This window comes from Podarcis vaucheri (assembly GCF_965113315.1).
Source record: "Podarcis vaucheri genome assembly, chromosome: 1".
Taxonomy (NCBI): domain Eukaryota; kingdom Metazoa; phylum Chordata; class Lepidosauria; order Squamata; family Lacertidae; genus Podarcis; species Podarcis vaucheri.
Genome location: NC_138759.1, coordinates 82,246,623 through 82,261,909, shown reverse-complemented (window position 1 = coordinate 82,261,909; position 15,287 = coordinate 82,246,623). Strand labels below are relative to the sequence as shown.

The following is a 15,287-nucleotide window of genomic DNA, read 5'->3' as shown; positions in this document are numbered from 1 at the left end:
CACGACTGGACTTAACTGTCAGGGGTCCTTTACCTTTTAGAGCAGCAGTTGACTAAGACAACTCTTCTTGCAGAGAAATCTTGGGGCTATTTTATGCTACACCTATACTCAGTATTATCAAATGTGTTGCACTGCACACCCATCCCCTTAAATTTGCAATTGATTTGTGTTACACCTAATCATCATCTAGCAGAATACATCACTCTGTGTTGCAACAGCAGCCCAAGAGTGTGGGAAAGAAAAATCATCTGTGGGTCTGAGAAACTATGGCACTCCCCACCCACACATACACATCAGGCTTTATATCTCTGGATATCTATGTCCCAGGGTGTTGCCTGGCGCATGTGCTTTGTTGCAAACAGTATGTTATGTAGGCTGGCACAAGTGAAAGACAGCTGCCTCTTGACCAATCTCCACCCCATTGCATCAGGGGCACCATAAATCCCTTCTCACATGCATAGCTCTGCATGTGTCAGGAGCAGGTCAGCAATAAATCACATGGTGTCCGTGACCTCTTTTTGGACACGTATTTATTAGGATAACACACCCATGCAATGCACTTTAGTGTGTCCAGTCAGGTGACATGCAATTTTATATTAGATTTTATTCCTTTATCAGATTATCCTACAATTGGAAAAATCAAAATTTAGCAGAGGGAAACTGCAGGCTGCCACTAAGATGAGGAGGGTGTTGTGTGGACACCTCAACAAACAAACAAACAAGCTTCAAACCCACATGAAACTTGAGTGGGATGGGATTCAACTAAGTTGCTGCATGCGTGCAATAAGGTCTGCTCATACAATAGGGCTTTCCTCTCTCTCTTCCCCCCATGTGTGCCCCCACGACCCCTAAATCTGCTCTAGATGGTTGGGGGGGGGACACACACCACAGAACAGTTTCAAGGAGTGCACAGGGGTAGAAGGGGGAAAGTCCCATTGCATCAGCAGACCTTGTTCCCCGTGTGCATACCTCACTTAGTGATATGTTGAATTCTAGTTCCGCCCATGGTATCATGCCATTCCAAATGTGAACATCAGAAAATACTGCTTTCCAAACTTCTCAGAGAGCCTGCTCAGGTCAGAAGGACTGGTGGCAAAGCCATCCACAGAAAGGAGCCCTTTCTTGCTAGTGATGCATGTATGTCTGCCAAAGGATCATGGCCATGGACACAATCACCCTACCTCCTCACACACTCAATGAACGTATGTGTTTGTTGGGGAGCAGGGTGCATGGTATGAAGCAAGAGAAGAAGGAAAATGAACAGACTGGTGGAAAAGATAAAAAGATGCACACACTGTTTGCTTCACCTACTCTTATTTATTCAACACTCACATTATGGTTTCTTTCTTTTTTTACAGTATGGTTATCCCCATCAAAAAAATTCACACGCAAGAGAATACTGTATGTCCAGAGTTTTCATCCATGGGGGAGACAAACACACCTCTGCCTCCAGCCTTTCCATCCTCTCTTAATAATAAGCGCAGGGGTAGTGGTGTTTTTTATCCTATGCCACAACCTTGCAAAGGGCACTTCTATAATAAGCAGGGCCAAACTAGACAAGGCAGCAGAGATATGCCTCTTAAAAACTGACAAATAGCAGCCAACTACCTGAAAAGTTAATACTTGTGCTATTTTCCCACTGAATTAAGCCATTCCAGTTGCTTTTATTGCCCCTTTATGGGTGCAGCCTGTGCACATTTACCTTGTCTCTAATGGCAAATAGCAACTGGAGTGAAGGGTGGACCCCCATTTAGATTTTGGACACAAACACCTGCAGCTCCTATTTGTCAAAATTTAAAGAAACTGATGATCCAGTCCTGGTTCTCCACTACCACATCTAGTTTGGTGTCATTGGCAGTTTTTGGCAGATGGCAACATGTGCAATCAGGAAAGGTTTACCGGAAGGAAGGAAGGAAGGAAGGAAGGAAGGAAGGAAGGAAGGAAGGAAGGAAGGAAGGAAGCCATCACATGCTGCTTATATAAAATCAGCAGATAGTGAAGATTGGAAGAAGAAAGGTTGGCATCAACTCACGGAAGGAAAGACTAGAGGTTGAGAAAAGAAAGATGCTTCAATGTTAGAGCTTTATTTTCAAAGGAACAGGAGCAACTCCACATGTCTAATTTGGCAGATGTGCTTTTTCGTGTTCTACAGATTCTTTCAAATGGCAACATAAGGCTATGGTGGCAATCCAAGGCAGCATGCTTTTCCCCCAAAAGCATTCCTAAGAGGCACATTATACAAGAAAGAACCAGAGGTGATATACTGGCTTGTTTTGAAGGCTGCATCACCCTTCCCTCTGGACTGGAATGTCAAAGCTTTAAAGCTTATAAGTGGGTGACAACTCCTGTCTAGAGCTATGGGTCTTGTCTCAAACCACCAGGCATTCATATGGAAAACTAATACCCAGTCGCTGGGAGGTTTGGCAACTCCATTCTAACAGATTTTCATTATGAATGGATTTCTGGTCTACTTCTCAGCTTAGGTCCCTCTCTCCTAATCACTGCTATGCATATAAACCCAGGGCTTTTTTTTCCAGCCAGAACTCACTGGAACTCAGTTCTGGCACCTCTAAGGTGGCTGCCATTGCCATTATAAGAGAACAAGGGAGGCGGTCATGGTGAGTTCTGGCACCTCTTTTTCTAGAAAAATGGCACTGTGTAAACCCAATCATTGAACTGCACGGCAAAACCCATTTTGTGGGGAGATACATTTCCATATGGTCTCTCCTTCGGAGAATCAAAGTCTCACTTTCTTATTTCTTATTATTTTTATTTATTTTATTTATATCCCACCCTTCCTCCTGGAGAAGCCCAAGGCAGCAACTTGGGTGTGAACCTTCCTACTATCTGCCTTTGGAACAGGAAGAACAGAATGATCTAGCAGATGCATCTCTTAGCTGTTAGAGAAAGTTGATGACACTGAAATTGTCTGGGGGGGGGGGAACCAATGTCACCATGAAGTGCCATTTGTTTTCAGTAGCCAAAATGCCCCAAGGCTATGCATCCCAGTTTCACCATAAGGGAAGACATCTGTGTGAATAAGAAGCCATGAAGGAATTACAGACACCTCATGGTGACTTTCCCCCCATAAAAACTAATTGCACAACTAAGAGAGCCAGTGTGGTGTTGTGGTTAAGAACGGTAGTCTCGTAATCTGGGGAACCAGGTTCGCGTCTCCGCTCATCCACATTCAGCTGCTGGGTGACCTTGGGCTAGTCCCACTTCTCTGAAGTATCTCAGCCACTTCAAGACTCCTTAAAGGTAAAGGTAAAGGTACCCCTGCCTGTACGGGCCAGTCTTGACAGACTCTAGGGTAGTGCGCTCATCTCACTCTAGAGGCCGGGAGCCAGCGCTGTCCGCAGACACTTCCGGGTCACGTGGCCAGCATGATGAAGCTACTCTGGCGAAACGGCACCAGAGCAGCACACGGAAATGCCGTTTACCTTCCCGCTATAAAGCAGTACCTATTTATCTACTTGCATTTAAGGGTGCTTTCGAACTGCTAGGTGGGCAGGAGCTGGGACCGAACGACAGGAGCGCACCCCGCCGCGGGGATTCAAACCGCCGACCATGCGATCGGCAAGTCCTAGGCGCTGAGGTTTTACCCACAGCGTCACCCACGCCCCTTTTGAGACTCCTTAGGGTAGTGATAAAGCGGGATATCAAATCCAAACTCTTCTAATCAGACACCAGGTGAAATAAGCATGAGAAAATTCAAACTCTTCTTCCCTTCATTCTCAATTGCAGAGGTTCTCAACCTGTGGGTCCCCAGATGTTGTTGGACTACAACTCCCATCATCCCTGAGCTCTGGCCTTGCTAGCTAGGGGTGATGGGAGTTGCAGTTCAACAACATCTGGGGACCCACAGGTTGAGAAAGGCTGATTTAGAGACAAGGAAAGACTATGACAACTTTGAGAATGCCTGCTCTGGACTTGTGCTTTAGTTGCTGTCACCCCCTCTGTTGTAGCAGCAAACACCCCAGAGGTTTAGTCCTATTTGTAGAACAGAATTAGTTTAATCAGGTATGTGATCTAGAAACAGCCCTTAGCAACTGAGCAATACAGAAAGAGTGCAGTTCCAGTTGTGCGAAAGTATATACTATTTGTTCTCGAGGCATATCAGTAGCTAAGCTGAGAGACTTGGGCATCTTCGTACTCCCAATTTGCCTCTGGAAGTTTGAGCAGTAGCCAGACCAGACATTCATTATCCCCCTTTCAAAATATGGTCCTGTGGAGTGGTAGTAGTGCCACGTCTGTAATTAAGGCACTTTTTTGTCTTTGTGAAAAGTACACCCAGGAATGTCTTGGACTCCTGAGCTTAAAAAGCCTAGCCCAAACTGCTTTCTGTAGTTAAGATAGGCTGGCCATTCTCTAGCCTGGCCCTGGAATGTGTGCCGGTATCAGTATTTGGCTGCTCTCTACTCACAATCACCTGCACAGTAGTTTGGCATCTGTTGTCTTCTCTAATCCTGGTTATGCCTCATTTCCCAACTTCAAGCTTTCGTGTCCTAATCTTTCTACCAACAGCTCCTCAGATCCTGCATTTTATTTTCCTTCCCTAAGCTTTCTCCTCTCCACCTTGCTCATCAGACTACATCCACATCCTCGGTCCTTGTTTACTCTAGGAGGGAGCCAGGCAAGCTCAACCCCAGGGCGACAGAAGCCTTAAGAGATCCCTAAGTAAGATTTCCCTTCTACATACAAAGCAAGTGAAATGGCGGCAAAGAAATGAGCATCGTTTCCTGGTCCTGAAGAGTTCTCCCTGGTGAACGTGCACATCTGGAAAGGTTGCAGTATCTTCCAAGAGCAGAAAGAAGGAGAGTGAGGTGCATGAGTGAAGAGGAAGGAACAAGACTTCTTGAAACATCATACTCAGTCCCAGCATTCAGCTCAGCCAGCTGCCCGCGGTTGATTAAGCCAGGCCTCTGCGCTCTTCAAGATGCCAATGGCAGGAGGCAGCAAGGGTGAGAGATGTCAGCTGCTTCTTACTGATGCAAGTACGCATCAAGCCAGAGCTCTCCTGAATCCTTCAGAGAACTGGAACGAGGATAAAAAGGGTCAAGTCACGAAACATGAAGAAACAAACCAGAAAAAGAGATTCGATATTGAGCCAGGAATTCTCAGGGCACTATAGTCATTGAGTGAGCATGTTACAATAAGAAAAAACCTGTAATAGAGCAGCAAGTGGGGGGGGTGGCATTAAAAGCCCAAGGAAGGATGCAGCACCATCTCATGGAGAGAGCCACAGGGCTGGTTCACACATGCAGGCTCACCACCTGATTGCAGCAGCAAATGCTGTACGAATGAGCCATTCCAGGTGAGACAGGACAGAACTTTCAAGTCGTCTCAGAGCAGTTCTTTTCAGTGGGCTCAGTCTGCACACTTTGTCTGCAAGTTTTGAGGAGCCAAGCAGTCAAGAGATGCAGTAGGTATGTGTGAACTAACCCACAGAGTTCAGAATCCACAAATGCTTGTTTCGACTTTGCCACCATGCTCTTGCAAAAGCTCAGGCAAACTACTTTCACTAGCTATTATTATTATTATTATTATTATTATTATTATTATTGAATTGACTATTAGCTTTTTTATTAAAAGCAAACTCAAAGAGACTTAAACTATGTACATAAATTAACATTAATATAAACAGCCTTCCCAATTAGCTTTCCACCTACTCCGTGCTCATTTAATGAAGGCTGTCCATTTTTCTGGGATGTGCATATTCTACAGACCTCCTTGCATACTGCGCAGGAGTTATGCTCTAATCATGCACTAAGCTCTGTGTTGTTGTTTCTAAGCCTTATGGTCAGATAGGAATATTTGAAGGGGGACAACCAAAACACGGGCAGTGCCAACATTTTCAAACTCCCCCAACCTGCGTTCAAGCTGCGTTTTAACAACGGCATTAGATTCCAGTGGTTTCCAGTATCTATTTCTATTGGCTGCTTCTGGCAGAGCCTGGTGAGAGTCTTCTGCTGGGTAACACATTTCCCATCCCTGACTTATGTGTGTGCATCTACTTTGCATAAGCTTGGCTCAGAAATGTTCCGATTCCTTCGCACCAAGTTTTGATGTGTTTTTAGGAGGAGGGCAAGCAGAATGTATGCAGCCCTGATTATGATTTCTAGAACAATTAAGAGAGTGCTGAAAACTCTGAACGTTAACAAATATTGTTTCCTCAGGGCATTCTTCCCAGCTATCTGTTTGCATTATTGGAAGCAATGGCTGGAGACTGGCGGTCCCATATTATTCCGCCCCCCCTTCCCTTTTCTTTTTGTGCCCTTTCACAAGATGTCGGTCTGATGTCTCTCCCCCCACAGGGGAGCTATCCTTCCTCCTGGAACTTGCAGGGGGTACTGGTGCTTTCACATTCACTGATACTTACTGTACAATGTCTGCAAAGGCTGTGAGCAGAGGCTTGGACTGGTACTCGATGCTGTGCTTTGCGCATAGGGACTTCACCAAGGGGGTCACCTTGTGGAAGTTGTGTCGAGGCATGGTGGGGAAAAGGCTGTGGAGAGAGGGAGAGAGGCAGCGGCCAGGTCTCATGGCTTCCTCAGAGCTCTAGAGAGCCTTCTTCTTCCTCCCAAAATCTCATTAGTGTCTGCAATACTTCTTTGTGAAGTTTGCCCGAGCCAAATAATCACTTACAAGCTTAATGATTTCTTCTGAAAACAACTGTTGCAGAGGGCCTTATCCTAAAATTATAATCATAGCATTGGGTCCTCTTGCATTGCCAGCTTAAGCTTATCATGCCCTGGGTGCCCCCCTGGTGCAAGGCTGTTTTCACACAGGAATTCATCTTCGTAATATCCCTTGTCCAGCTCTGCTTCCTCATTACAGTGGTATCTCGGGTTACAAACACTACAGGTTACAAAGTCCGCTAACCCGGAAGTAGTACTTCAGGTTACGAACTTTGCCCCAGGATAAGAAATGAAATCATGCGGCAGCGATGTGGCGGCAGCAGGAGGCCCCATCAGCTAAAGTGGTACCTCAGGTTAAGAACGTTTTCAGGTTAAGAACGGACCTCCAGAACGAATTAAGTTCGTAACCCGAGGTACCACTGTATACCCAAAAGCCTACCCACGTGATGCTTCAGCAGCAGCACGTGAAGCCCTACAAGCTCAGTTGTCCACATGACTGAATCACACGTATACCATAAAGGACTCCAGGCTCTTGAATTGTTAGGTTTCTCATAGAATCATAGAGTTGGAAGAGACCACAAGGGCCATCGAGTCCAACCCCCTGCCAAGCAGGAAACACCATCAGAGCACTCCTGACATATGGTTGTCAAGCCTCTGCTTAAAGACCTCCAAAGAAGGAGACTCCACCACACTCCTTGGCAGCAAATTCCACTGTCGAACAGCTCTTACTGTCAGGAAGTTCTTTCTCATGAGGCCTCCATCCTGTTCAGCCCCCTACAAGTTCACTCACTACTACAGCATGAAATAAGCCTCTAGGGGAAATAGATCCCATTCTTTTTCTAGGCTTAGTTGATATCCTCAAGACACCTTCCAACTGGTGAAAAAAAGAAGAATATACTCACTGGTGCTCAATTTGGAAGTTGAGATGCCCACTGAACCAGTCGTTGAAAAGGGACTGGTCTACGTTGCATGTTGCCTGGAGCTGGAGAGAGAGAAAATATATTTAAAAAGGCACCACATGAGGATATTCATGTTTCAGTTCTAGCTAGGCACCCGAATGAACTGTGGAATACCCTCATCTCCCCATCCTAGTCCTTAGAATAAGAACAACAATAATAAATAGATGGACCTAACAACTGGGAGCAGTTTACCTATGAGATCGCCTTGCCCCACATGGGCCCGCTTAACCGCAGGGATGTACAATATATGTCTGTGTGAACGCTAGCAAAAAACTTCAACACCTCATATACCATATTTTTCACTCTACAGTGGTACCTCGCAAGACGAAAAACGCGCAAGACGAAAAACGCGCAAGACGAAAGAGTTTTCCGTTTTTTGAGTCGTTCCGCAAGACAAATTTCCCTATGGACTTGCTTTGCAAGACAAAACGTCTTGCGAGTTCTTGCGAGTTTGTTTCCTTTTTCTTAAAGCCGCTAAGCCGCTAATAGCCGTGCTTCGCAAGACGAAAAAACCGCAAGACGAAGAGACTCGCGGAACGGATTAATTTCGTCTTGCGAGGCACCACTGTATAAGACGCACTTTCCCCCTCCTAAAAAGTAAGAGGGAATGTGTGTGTGTCTTGTGGAGCGAATGCAGGCTGCACAGCTATCCCTGAAGCCAGGAGAGGGAGAGGAATCGGTGTGTCACTCTCCTGGCTTCAGGGACAGCCACGCAAAGCCTCAGGAGCGCTCCTCCCACTGCGCTCAGGAGGCTTTCTGTTCACCTGGCTTCAGGGAAAGCCGTGCGAACCCTCTTCAGGGCAATGGGAGGAACGCTCCCCCTGCCCTGAAGAGGCTTGGCATGGCTATCCCAGAAGCCAGAACAGTAAGCGGGACTGCTGCTTTCACTGCGCAACGATCCCTCTTGCTGTTCTGACTTCGCTTCGCTGGAGAGGCGCTGCGCAGCTTTCCCTCTCTGCGCAGCACCTCTTCAGCACTGAAGAAGCGCTGCGCAGAGAGGGAAAGCTGCACAGCGCCTCTTCAGTAAAGCGGGAGGAGAAACAGAGCCCCTTCCGTTTCTGCTCCCGCATTGCTGGAGAGACGCTGCGCAGAGAGGGAGAGAATATTTTTTTTCTTGTTCTCCTCCTCTAAAACTAGGTGCATCTTATGGTGGGGTGCGTCTTATAGAGCGAAAAATTCGGTGCCTTCCCAGTTCCCATGTCAACCACAGAGCATCAGCACAGAGAGTAACACCATTATTGCCTGACTTCTGGGGCCCAAATGTGGAGCATGTGAGCAGCCACCCCACCCACCCATGACAAAATCCCATGTTCAAAATAATGAATGCAGTGAGAGTGGTAGGAAGGATGGATTAGGATTTCACTGGACATGGGACTCAACCTGATGGGGCCTTCAAGCAGCAATAATTGATGGACGTTCCATGTGTTACACAAGCAGTATAAAAGTTCTGGGTCAAGAAGACACTTGCAAGCATTCATGTTATTCCTTTTCTAATCTTCTTTTACTCCCACAGTCTGTCCTCTTTCACCCCAACCCATTATTGGTATTCCACAATTAGTTCTTACATACAGTTACACCCAACCCTTCCAGTCACTCAATTATACTTCAGCTCCTAAGATAAGACACCTCCTGTATAAGTCTCATATTCATGATCATAACTGCTGGAATCGTTGTGCACATTACCTGGGTTGAAAGCCAGTCCACATTCTTGTCATAATCAATGTTCATTGGGATGTGGTTCATTTGTGTCACCCAGACAAACCAGTGACTCTCTATAAATCTGCACAAAGCACAGAAGTAAATTATTGTGTTTCCATCCAACCAAACCCACACAACCTATTGATAAGATAAGATAAACTTTATTCGCATTAGCCATAGCAACATAAAACAAGCAATATATACAAATAATATATATATACAAATAAAAAAGACAGCAATGGGTAAAAAGGGCAATCAAATGGCCAAGATTATCATTCAGATAGTGGCCCTTAATCTCACTGCACCCTCAATAAACCTAGCAACCTTTGCTGTTGTCTGATCATTTTGAGCTGATAAAAAAAAAAAAATGTGGCCTCAGATGGGTGGCCTGGGAGGGTAAGTAAGAGTGGGTTAATGATTTCATTCCTCAGATCTTTATAAAGAGGACAGGACAACATGAGCCACTCTTCCCAGATTACCATCTCCACAGGGGCAGAGTGTTTCTTAGTTGGAATATTTTAGTATCTGCCCTCAAGTGCGGCAGAGGGCATCACATCCAATCTGGCCAGTGTGAAGGCACGTCTGTATTTTGGGATAGTTAATTTATACAAATATGGTGCCAGGGAATCAAACTGAGAAGGGGGGGGGGGAGGCATACCAAGGACAGAATTTCTTTATAATGTCCAGGTTGTTCTGTTGCTCTAAGTCCTTCAGATGCTGTCCAATTAGCCTTTTTGCTTTAATAAAACCCATCATGAGAAGCTGATGTGGGTGGAGTCCACAGGATAAGAGTTTTTGGTGCACAATTTTAAACCACGCACTTTTATGGGGGTCTTGTGTCAATAAGGGCAGTAGACCGGGTGGATTTAAATTTAGACGGAGCCAATAATTAAGAGTTCTTTGCCAGGACTGAGCTTCTGCAGAGGGAAGACTTGGTGTTTCCTGCTTGGCAGGGGGTTGGACTCAATGGCCCTTGTGGTCTCTTCCAACTCTATGATTCTATGACTTGCCTCTGTATTGAACCTATTGAAAAGCACCAATGCTTGACTGAAACAGTTCGTTTTTTAAAACAACAACAACAACAACAACAACACACACACCTTGAAGGGGAGTAGAGAGAGGAAGGGTGAAGAGTAAAACTATATAGTTTTCTCTTAGCAAGAAAGGGGTTTTGTTGCTGTTGTTTTAGAATGTATGTTCAACATTAGTCAATACAAATCAGTAAATCTTAAACCTCATTTATGGCTGGTGTATGGCAGCGGGGTCCATTCTTCTGGTGCAAGCTTGTGAGTGCAATCTAACTGACTGTGAGAGTGGCCTCTGGGAGGAACAAAATACCTGCTGATATGGTGGGCAGAGGAATGTGGACAGGTAGAGCCCAGACTGCTGTGACCCTGGGGAAGGTTCGATGCATCTGTGCATGCAGAAACACAGTGTGCAAGCCTGTGTGCGCACACACCATGGGGCCCTTCTCAATGCACGGCTCAATATCCTGGAAAAGTTCTGTTTCTTGACCATGCCAGAATCTGGCGCTGCAGTGCAAACAAAGATCTTTGACTTGCAGAGACTATATGGTAACCCCAAATAATCAGTTATGGCGAGGGTATGCATCCAAATGAAACTCACCTGAGTAGAAAGAAGAGACCAAGGAGACCCTTCAGTTCCAGTAGGTATGAATAAGTCAAAAAGAAACGGATGTAGAAAGTCACCATCCAGGCCAGATCCTGTCGCAAAGGAAAGGATGAATGCTCTGCAGAAGGCCATGTCATTGTGCTGCAGACCTGCCCCACCAATTTGCTCATGTAGGGCACCAGTCTCAGAGGCCACCTATGCAGTCTCCCATCACTAAACCTGTGCTCGCCCTCAGTCTGATATATTGAAAAGGTAACAGCCCAGACATCTCCCAAAGCTATGTTAAATATCCACATGCTTAAACCTGTCTCGGTCAGGAAGTTTCTTATACGCATTCCTGTTATTCCTCATCTAATCTTTCACTTCCCACATCCTGCCCTCTTTCTGCCCATCCAGGCCCAATTCAGAGTGTTGAATTTGACCTATAAAGCCTTAAATGGCTCAGGACCCAAATACCTCAAGCATTGGCTCTCCCCATACAAACTGACCTAGGCCCTGCGATCATCATCTAAGGCTTCGTGTGTCTCCTCCATGAGAGGTCCAGAGCGTGGCAACATGAGAATGGGCCTTTTCTGCAGTGGCTCCCCACTTGTGGAATGTTCTCCCTGGGGAGGTTTGCCTGGCGCCTTCATTACATCTCTTTAGGTAACAGGCGAAAATGTTCCTTTTCAACTAGGCCTTTTGCTAATTAAACACTCTATAGCCTCTTAAATATGTTGGGGTTTTGTTTTGTGCTATTATTTTATGAATTTTGTGTTTTTATGTTGTAAACTGCCCGGTGATCTTCAGATGAAGTGTGGTAAATCAATTTAATAAATGATAATAGCAATAGTAATAAAGTGTAAGTTTAGAAAAATGCAAGCTTAGCCAAGCTTAAAGCAGGTCATACTCTTTGGCTCCCAGAGGATCCTAACTATTTCCCCTTAATATTTGTTTGTTTGTTTGTTTGTTTGTTTGTTTGTTTAGGCATATCTATACTACCCAACAAACTGTGGCCTTTGGACAATTCAATCCCCTAATCCCATTGCCCACACTGTAAGAATGCGCAATCCACACCTCTGATTTGCTCACCCTTGTGATAACTACTGCTATAATAGGTTTTAATAGGGCTGGATTTCAAGAGAGTCCATCTCTGTGATCAGGTAATATCCATTTATATAAATCTATAACCCGGAGCTGAAAAGGGGCACTTCATCTCAGGAACTGAACCATAACTCTTGAAGAGGTCATTCTGTTGCGAAATTGCAGTTCTTCAGCTCTAATGTAGCAATTAAGCCTTGACTGTCCGAGGTTAAACTTTAACTGGAAAAACCTAGCAGCAAACTAATTTAGAAAGAGGAAAAACCAAAACTGAGAACGGCCCAGTGTAGAGGAAATGTTAGCATAAACACTGAGGAGTAGCTTTAAGTCTTCAGTTCCAGTTCATTTCCTTTTTAAAGAATGAAAGCGCAGCGTTGCAGCCTCAGCGACAAAGAGGCTGGGAAAACAGAAAGCAGGTAAGCTAAGCAACTTGTGTGAGTTTAGCGACATGGCTATGTGCTAAAGATCTCCCCTCTCTACAGCAAGTTTACAAACCGAATCCATAGTTTTGCCTTCTTCTTTTTCAGACTGAAAGACAATATATTTTTTTGGAAACAGGGAAACTAAGTATGGGTGTGAGAGATATGTAGAGTCCTACAAAGTGTCCCGTTGACAAACATCTGGTGCAACGAGCTCCTAGCTCTCATGGAACAATCCTGTTCCGTTGATGCCAGGGCAGCTGACCTGGGGAAGCTGGGCTCAGGCATACTCACCGCCCATTGTTTGCGCTGGACAACAAAGTAGAAGATGTACCACTGCAGGTAGAAAGGCACCAGAGCTGGTGGTCCAACTAGGGAAGAATTCAGAGAAACATTCTTAGTTGGCTCAAAAGAAATGAGTGGCCCATCTTCTCCACACAAACCTACTCAGCTCATATTCTCTAGGTGCCCCTGCAGTCTTGAATAGGGTAGGAGAAAGGGGCTTTTCAGTTGTGGAACCCCTCCTGACGGCAGTTTCCTCCAAGAGGTTTGACAGGCACCCACTCTTGCTGCTTTTCGTTACCAGGTGAATGCATTTTTATTTCCCCATATTTTCCTTCTGCCTCATAGTCTGAAATTGTATTATTTCTGATGTTCCTATTATGTTTTATCTTCTAAAAGGTAAAGGGAAAGGCCATTAGGTCCAGTTGTGGCTGACTCTGGGGTTGTGGTGCTCATCTCGCTTTACTGGCCGAGTGAGCCAGCGTACAGCTTCCGGGTCATGTGGCCAGCATGACTAAGCCACTTCTAGCAAACCAGAGCAGCACACGGAAATGCCGTTTACCTTCCCGCCGGAGTGGTACCTATTTATCTACTTGCACTTTGACATGCTTTCGAACTGCTAGGTTGGCAGGAGCAGGGACCGAGCAACGGGAGCTCACCCTGTCGTGGGGATTCAAACCGCCAACCTTCTGATTAGCAAGCCCTAGGCTCTGTGGTTTAACCCACAGTGCCATCTTCTACTACCTCTTTATTCTGTGTTTTTCCCCCCCTCTTTGCTTTTAGTATGGTACTTTGTTTTAAACTACGTTTCATTGCCAAATAACCATTCTGGAAGCAGAAATACTGACAGGTAAGATACACCTTTTAAAATAATAGATGGATAGATGATAGATAGATGATAGATAGATAGATAGATAGATAGATAGATAGATAGATGATAGATAGATAGATGATAGATAGATAGATAGATAGATAGATAGAGATGATAGATGATAGATAGATGATAGATAGATAGATAGATAGATAGATAGATAGATGATAGATAGATAGATGATAGATAGATATAGATAGATAGATAGATAGATAGATAGATAGATAGATAGATAGATAAGAGCTAGCATTGGTCGTGTTGGGATAGTCTTGTGGCACAAGACAGAAAGATGGCAAGCATCTCCCACCCTATTGGGAAACACTGGAAGCAAAATGAATCATTATAATGGCAAACAACCACAGAAGAAACTAAAAAAAAAAAAAGGCACTGAGGGGGAACTTTACATTTTGCAAGTTTCCCTCCCCCCCTTGTGAGCAATACTTTGGCTCAGTTGTAGTAAATGTTCACTCCCCTGGGTCACCTATGGAAAGTAAGAATCACCTACGAGTGACCAAGCACAAACATTTTCTCTTTTCTACTGCAAGGTTTGTTCCTTGTTTCTGCATTCTGCAGATGACTAGCTTAGATACCGACAGGAAAGCAAACTACTAAAACTTCTTGTGAGATGGCAGGTTTTTTGTGGACTTCTGATAAAAAATCATGTGGTGAGATCCTAAGAAGAGCTGTGCTGGATCAGACCAAGGGGCCACCTAGTCCAGGATCCTGTTCCCACACACAGCATGCTCCCCACTTGCGCTTCCCAGAAACTGGCAGACATACGGCCTCTAGAACTGGACGTAGCGCACAGCCTTGCCGTCCATAAATTTGCCTAAAACCACTTCTGAAGCTATCCAAAAAGCCATTGCAGAAAAGAAATTATACTCACGGATAAAGAAGTATTTATGCTGGTGATTATAAGGCATGTATTTCTTTTTCTTTACACCAAGCTGTAAGAGGGAGAAAATGGTCACAAAAAGTGCTATAGATGGATGAATCAGTTTACAGTGGTACCTCTGGTTGCAAACAGGATCCATTCCGGAGGCCCGTTCACAACTGAAAAGAACGCAACCCACGTCTGCGCACACGTGGGTCGCAATTTGCCGCGTCTGCGCATGCGCAAATGGCAAAACCTGGAAGTAGCCCTTTCCAGTACTTCTGGGTCGCCGCGGGACGCAACCTGAAAATGCGCAACCTGAAGCAAACGTAACATGAGGTATGACTGTATTTCCACTTTCATTTTTGCATGATTTCGTCCCTGTCTGTTCCATTTCTGCATTACTCTAGTCTTCTCAAATACACAAAAAAATTCATGCAAACACTTATTTGAATATGCATTTCTAAATATATTTTCTCTCAAAACACATGTTAACGTATGCTGATTATTATTTTTTTAGCTGAGAGCTATGCTCAAACATTTGGGAAGGGCACAAGCTGGTGGAGAACAAAGTTCTGTTCCACATATTAATCCAGGAGGTGCAGAGGGGCAACAGAATTCACAGATCTCTAATTTATCAAGCATCCTTATTCCAAAGCAAATCACATGATCAGCATATACCAGAACCCCTCTTCCCAATACAGTTGTACTTTGGAAGTTGAACAGAATCCATTCTGGAAGTCCGTTTGACTTCCAAAACATTCGGAAACCAAAGCTCCTGCAGCCAATCGGAAGCCACGATAAACATTCAGCTTCCAAAAATAGCTCGCA

The 15,287-nt window shown here is 44.9% G+C and overlaps 1 protein-coding gene across 1 annotated transcript in view; it reads right to left on the bottom strand.

Annotated features, from left to right (window-relative positions):
• Positions 1-3,923: 3,923 nt before the first annotated feature.
• LOC309531653 (acyl-CoA (8-3)-desaturase-like) overlaps positions 3,924-15,287 on the bottom strand; it is a 28,793-nt gene continuing 17,429 nt past the window's right edge. The window contains exons 6-12 of the mRNA XM_082221264.1: positions 14,469-14,529; positions 12,724-12,800; positions 10,925-11,022; positions 9,284-9,380; positions 7,544-7,623; positions 6,383-6,508; positions 3,924-5,037 (exon numbers count right to left, since the gene is read on the bottom strand). Of these exons, the coding sequence (XP_082077390.1) occupies positions 4,986-5,037; positions 6,383-6,508; positions 7,544-7,623; positions 9,284-9,380; positions 10,925-11,022; positions 12,724-12,800; positions 14,469-14,529 (591 nt within the window). The 3' untranslated portion in view covers positions 3,924-4,985. The remainder of the gene's footprint in view (positions 5,038-6,382; positions 6,509-7,543; positions 7,624-9,283; positions 9,381-10,924; positions 11,023-12,723; positions 12,801-14,468; positions 14,530-15,287) is intronic.